The sequence below is a fragment of the Quercus suber genome, unplaced genomic scaffold (assembly GCF_002906115.3).
Source record: "Quercus suber isolate HL8 unplaced genomic scaffold, Cork oak 2.0 scaffold_931, whole genome shotgun sequence".
Lineage (NCBI taxonomy): Eukaryota > Viridiplantae > Streptophyta > Magnoliopsida > Fagales > Fagaceae > Quercus > Quercus suber.
The window spans coordinates 163,231-169,952 of record NW_027070354.1 but is presented as its reverse complement, the minus strand read 5'-3'; the positions used below and the strand labels follow the sequence as shown (position 1 = coordinate 169,952).

General features: G+C 35.1%; 1 protein-coding gene across 3 annotated transcripts; it reads left to right on the top strand.

Moving 5' to 3' along the window:
- The first annotated feature begins 469 nt into the window (after positions 1–469).
- LOC111991582 (probable methyltransferase PMT3) lies at positions 470–5,496 on the top strand. 3 transcript variants are annotated; one of them, XM_024023363.2, is made up of 8 exons: positions 470–570; positions 1,472–1,862; positions 1,968–2,132; positions 2,227–2,409; positions 2,609–3,203; positions 4,036–4,148; positions 4,250–4,470; positions 4,884–5,496. In XM_024023363.2, the coding sequence occupies exons 2-8, from the start codon at positions 1,584–1,586 to the stop codon at positions 5,203–5,205; spliced, it is 1,878 nt and encodes a 625-aa protein (XP_023879131.2). In that variant the 5' UTR covers positions 470–570; positions 1,472–1,583; the 3' UTR covers positions 5,206–5,496. The 3 variants fall into 3 exon arrangements, with proteins under 3 accessions (XP_023879131.2, XP_065624490.1, XP_023879130.2); XM_065768418.1 differs by lacking the exon at positions 470–570 and adding an exon at positions 577–711; XM_024023362.2 differs by lacking the exon at positions 470–570 and adding an exon at positions 577–752.
- Positions 5,497–6,722: the final 1,226 nt, after the last annotated feature.

The window sequence follows — 6,722 nt, the reverse complement described above, 5'->3', positions numbered from 1 at the left end:
AAATCCCACAACGTGATTTGACCTAAGTCAAATTATATTTATTGGCTTTTAAAAAAATTATTATTTATTGACAACTAGAAGGTGTCTTTTTAATGGGAACTAGAAGGTGTTTTTTTTTTTTTTTTTTTTTATTATCTAAAAGGTGTTGATAGACATTAGAGCAATTTAACATTATCATATTCATAAAAAAAAAAAAAAAAATTATAAAAATTTTGTGTAAAAAAAAGAAAAAAGACATTAAAATCTGTTTAGTATATATGTTTAAATAATAATTTTTAATTTTTTAAAAATATGTGTAAATAGTGTTAAAAAAAAAAAACAAAAAGATATTAAAGTCTGTTTAGTATATTTGTTTAAATAATAATTTTTAATTTTTTTAAAAATATGTATAGGGTAAAAATATATAAAAATATTTTAATGTTATTTAAAAATCGAAAATAGTTGTTTAAACTCGTTAAAACGAAACCCACACACACAGTGACACAAAAACACACAGGCGCACACGCACAGCAAATGAACCCGGACTCACAGAGTACCGAGTACTTCTGCGCTAAAAAGGAAATATATAAGGCAAAACTTCAAGATCTGATCTATCTCTCTTTCCTTTCTCTTTCTTTTTCTCTCTCCACCATTTATTTCCTCTTATAAACGTTAATCTCACCCGCCCTTCACTCAGATCTCTCCCCGTACAAATCTAGGACAATTTTTTAGGTGCCAAAATCAGACCCACTTCGTTTTTTGATTCAAACCCAGTAAGCTTTTTTTTTTTTTTTTTTTTTGTGTTTTTTCACTTTTTTTGTTTCTGGGTTTTTGTTAAATTCTTGTTTTATTGCTGGATCTGATTGAATTAACGTTTCTGGGTGTGTTTGCAATGATTTGGATTTCATGGGTTTTTATAGGATTGGCTAATGTAGCTTTTTCAATGCAAAAAAAATGTAGTTTTTTGTATTGGTCTTTGTCCCAGATCTGTGCTCAGGGAAAGTGTCATTTTCTTTATTGCTTGCGTTTCAATTCACTGAGGGACAGAAACATTGGGATAAATCAATTACATTTGCTAAAATCTTCGTTTTAATTTGCGTTTAGTATTAGACTATCTCTCCATCTCTTTCCTTCTTGGATCAATCATTTTCATTGCTTGGTTGTCAATTTGTGTGTGACTAACCTCAACTAGCTTCAGTGCCTTTTTTTTTTTTTTTTAAATTGTTTATAAGCACTTCCATAGTTCTTAGATTTTGGCTCAATCCAGGGATCGAATTATTGAGAAACAAGTTTGCAACTTGCTGTTGAACTTTACTAGTATAATATAACAATATTATATTTCTAAGACACAGTGTTTCGTGGTAACGTGTCGGTGCTAGTTTATTATGAGAGTTCATACGCGTAGATATTAAGTAGTGTAATTTGTTTTCCTAAAAGATGGTATTTTTATTGGCTAATTGTTGTTTGGTTTTGTAATTTAATTTTTTTACAGGCCTCTGATAAGTCTTTTGAGTAATTCATGAAATGAGATCTATGTTGTGATCTTTGAATACATTAGTGGAAGTGAAAAAAGCTGCGATTGGAGAACTTGAGAAGTAAAATAAATGACGAGGGGACGATCTGATGGGGTGCAAAAGAAGCGTTTAATCACTTCTGTGTGTGCTGTGACAATCTTCCTTGGTTTTCTGTATGTATACTATGGATCCATTTTTGGGTCTAATAACCATGGTGCATCAGCTCTAGAATATGGCAGCAGATCTTTGAGAAAACTTGGTTCATCTTACTTGGGTGGGGATGAAGATAATGATGGCAAGCAAGATGAGTCTTCGATGAGATTTGCGCTGGAAGATGGAGAGGATGAAATCACACCAAAGAGTTTCCCTGTAAGTGCTTTACAGCTATACTTAGTCTTCAGCCCCCCGCGGCTTGCTTTTCGGTTTGATTTGCTATGTCAATGGTGTTCATATGTGTACTTTTGATTTTTGAAGGTTTGTGATGATCGGCATTCCGAATTGATTCCTTGCCTAGATAGAAACCTTATATACCAAATGAGATTGAAGCTGGACTTGTCTTTAATGGAGCACTACGAAAGACATTGCCCTCTTCCGGAAAGGCGGTTCAATTGCTTGATTCCTCCTCCACCAGGATACAAGGTGAGTCTATTTAGAGAATGATGTTGTAATCAAGATTGTATTATCATTCTCTGCTCTAGTAAATGATGTTCTGATTGCTCATTTGATGTTACAGGTACCAATTAAGTGGCCAAAAAGCAGAGATGAAGTCTGGAAAGCAAACATACCTCATACTCACCTTGCACATGAGAAGTCTGACCAGAACTGGATGGTTGTTAAAGGTGAAAAGATTGTATTTCCTGGTGGAGGAACTCATTTTCACTATGGAGCTGATAAGTATATTGCTTCAATTGCAAATGTAAGATTTGTGGCCTTTATTGAATGCTTTTTGTAAAGTATTTCTTGAATTGCTAGTCCATATAGAATTGTGCATATTTCCCTTGCTCTGCATTGCAAATGGTTTGTCTGATTTTTATTTTTTTATTTTTTTTCAATTAATTGATATTTTTGTGCCTCAAGGATGATGTAGTAATATTATATGTGACCTAATTTTGCAGATGCTTAACTTTTCCAACAACAAGATAAATAATGAAGGAAGATTAAGAACAGTTCTTGATGTTGGCTGTGGTGTTGCAAGTTTTGGAGGTTATCTTCTTTCGTCTGATGTCATAACAATGTCATTAGCACCAAATGACGTGCATCAAAACCAAATTCAGTTTGCCCTAGAAAGAGGAATTCCAGCATATCTTGGTGTTTTAGGGACCCAGAGGCTCCCTTACCCTAGCAGATCTTTTGAACTTGCTCACTGTTCTCGATGTAGGATTGATTGGCTTCAAAGGGATGGAATTCTTCTTCTTGAGCTCGATAGATTGCTCAGACCAGGAGGCTATTTTGCATATTCATCTCCAGAAGCATATGCTCAGGATGAAGAGGATCTTAGAATATGGAAAGAGATGAGTGCCCTTGTGGAGCGTATGTGTTGGAGAATAGCTGAAAAGAGGAACCAAACAGTTATTTGGCAAAAGCCTCTGACAAATGACTGTTATATGGAAAGAGAACCTGGTACTCAACCTCCTCTCTGCCGGTCTGATGATGATCCAGATAAAGTTTGGGGTGTGCAAATGGAAGCATGCATCTCGCCATACTCTGATCGTAAGTGTCTTCTTATGTGTTTTATCATAATTTCTGTGTTTTCTTGACTGTTGGAAACTATTGTCACAATAATATTTTCTCATTGGCTAAATGCTAAAACAAAACTTGTTCTTGCTTTCATGACACTTAGTTAATAAGAGTTAATACAAAAGAAACACTCAAATTGCTTATAGACAATTGGGAATGCAGGCTTACATTCCCGTAGAAAACAGAGTTTTGTAAGTAAATTTAGCTTATTTAAACAGCTTCAATTTACCACAGTTAGTTATCCAACTAAAAGAACAGATAGAGATGAAATCATAAGTATGTAGGCCACCTGGCATGAGGATACACTACTATGATTTTGGTATTAAATTTTGAATTGTTGATATACTTTGTTTAAATCACTGGGACAAGTATAGATTTTAGTTTAAGTTTGCTTTGCTTCTTTGTTGTTTATCTTGTGATATGTTCACACTTAACTCTCAAACAGTCGTTTCCCAAATTCTATTTTTTTTCAAGTGATAATTATGATAGCTTATATCTCAGTTGAATAATGTGTGTACTTCTAGATTAACTCAATTAGGATTTTGTTATGGTTGAGCATAGATAGGTACTAAGTTTAGAGACACATGCCAATATAAAGCTGGGCTTGAATTACTGGCTGTGGTGTTATCACAATCATCATGATGCTTGGTAGTAAATATGCTTGGGTGTATTTGCTAGGCTAGGTGTGTATAGGCTGTACTTCAAGCTATGGAATACCCATCGATCAAAGGAACCTAGAATTTTGTATTGATACATGTTGGCAGGTTTGATTGGTGCTAATTAAAATTTTTCCTGGTTTTATCAGATGACCACAGAGTAAAGGGAAGTGGATTGGCTCCTTGGCCATCTAGATTGACTGCTGCTCCTCCTCGTCTTGCTGATTTTGGCTATTCAAATGAAATGTTTGAAAAGGATACGGTAATGAATGGTCTTAATCTACTTTTTTTCATGGTTAGTTATTCCTTGCTGCTTAGAAACTTCCGATGCTTGGGCTTATGTATTGCTGGTGTCTGGTGTAGGAAGTTTGGCAACGGAGGGTTGAGAATTATTGGAATCTCTTGAGTCCAAAGATTTCATCAAACACTGTGAGGAACTTGATGGACATGAAGGCAAATATGGGTTCATTTGGTGCTGCTCTGAAGGACAAGGATGTTTGGGTGATGAATGTTGTTCCTGAAGATGGTCCAAACACTCTTAAGCTGATATACGACAGAGGTCTTATAGGCTCTGTTCACAACTGGTATGCCTATTGATTTTTGAAATATAACATGATAAAAAATTGTACTGTAAGTAATACCTTGTTTTTTTTTATAATATATATTATCTTTATAGTGATTATATTAGTGAACTTAGTTTTCCTCGGCAAGGATTGGAGTTCAACTTATGCACTTTTTGATACCCGAGTGAGAGAAATAATGACACCCAGCTAATTAACATTTAATAGCAGATGGCTATTGCCTATGGCTGATTTTCTTCAAATTTACCAGCTCTGCTGACATATATTTCTAACATGCTTGGTGGAGATGATATTTGCTCATTTTCCATCAACTTTTACACCCTAGAACCTTATCCATAGATTCTTGGAAAAGTTTGTGTCCACTGAAGTTTGGAGGAGGTTGATTTTGACTTATACTGGAAAATCTGTCTCAACAGGTGCCAAGCCTTTTCAACATACCCCCGAACTTATGATCTGCTCCATGCATGGACTATCGTTTCTGACATAGTGAGGAGAGATTGCAGTCCTGAAGATTTGCTGATTGAGATGGATCGCATACTAAGGCCTACTGGTTTCATAATTTTTCGTGACAAACAACCAGTGATTGATTACATAAAGAAGTACTTGGCAGCATTGCACTGGGAAGCAGTGGCAACAGCTGATTCCAGTTCAGATTCCGACCAGGATGGAGATGACATTGTGTTTATCATTCAGAAGAAAGTCTGGCTGACAAGTGAAAGCCTCAGGGATTCCGAATAGGACAACAGCGCCTCTCTGTCTGCTGCTTCAAGGGATTCCAAGCATGTCCCAAGCAGTTATGCAGAAAATAATTTTATTTTTGTAGCAGTAAGTTATGTTTAAATTATTTATTTTTATTTCCTTTTTTCTACGATGATTTATTTGTTAAAGCCATAGACTGTCAGCATCTATACGCAATTCTTTTTTCTTTTTCTGGGCATTGTGTAAGCTACCTAGTAATCTATTGATCAATAACTGAAGTTAAGGCCGATGTGCTGCTGAAGTAAATAGAATTGGTTCAAGTTATTAGTAGTAGCATATTTTGCTTTGCCTAAAATTTATCCATGTCTTGTCTTCATGCTTTTAGTTTATGTGCAAATATAGAAATTACTTTATTGAAATAATTCCCTTTAAATGGGTCCAATTTGGGAAAAAATACTTTTCCCTAATGCAAATAAAATTCTGGGACCGTTTCAGGTAAAATATACATCCAATTTTCTCACAGGACAGGCATCAATATCTTGTGCTCACTAGATGGCATTTGGAGACTGACCGGTCTTGTGAAATGTATTTACATTCACTCCTTTTCATATTTATCAAGTTAATTTTGGAGTGTATCCGTTTTTTTTTTTTTTTTTTTTTTTACCAAATGACATTTTACTTTATTGCACCAAAACAACGAAGATACACCAAGGAAGCTATAGACTAGGGGTGGCAAAATCAACCAAAACCTATTTGTCCACCCAAACCGTCTCACTTAAAAGAGACCTAAGCTTATCTAATTATTACTTGGGTTAAATGGGTATTAACCCAATTAATACTAATGTTTATTAGGTTTTAATTGAGTATCAAATTAGACCCAATTATGATTCAAGTACCATTTTTATAAATCACCCAACCTCAAAACTACTAAAATTACCAAAATACCCCCTCAACCTAAAAAATGACCAAAATAACATCTAAACCTAGAATAAGAGCCGAAGCCCCTTGCCGCTTTTAAAGCTAGCTCCCCCTTACTAATTAGGGCTGATTGAAGCTCTCGTGCCCCTTTCGAAGTTGAGGATTCTCTTCTTTGGAAAGATGAAAGAAAGAATAGAAGAAAGTGGAGTGATTTATCTAAAGGACGGAGAACTAAGGAAAGCATCTTACCCTTTCCAATATGAATATGGGCTCCCCGAGTCCTCTCTTCCTCCTTTTGTTGATTCTGATCTGGATTTACCTATTGCCTTGAGGAAAGAAAAGAGATATTTGACTTCTCACCTTATTAATCACTTTGTGTACTATCAAGCTTCCTTCCCTTAAAGCTTTCATTTCTTTTTTCGACCCAACCCGGGAAAGGAGGGGCTATATAGGACATCTATCTACGGGGCCTGCACTAGAGTGACCAAAATAACCCTAAAACTTACAAAATGACCAAAATACTCCCAAAACTCAAAAAATTACCAAAATACCTCCAGAAACTTAAGAAATGACCAAAATACCCCAAAACCTAAAAATGATCAAAATACCCCTGAAACATGAAATTAAAAAAATTAAAA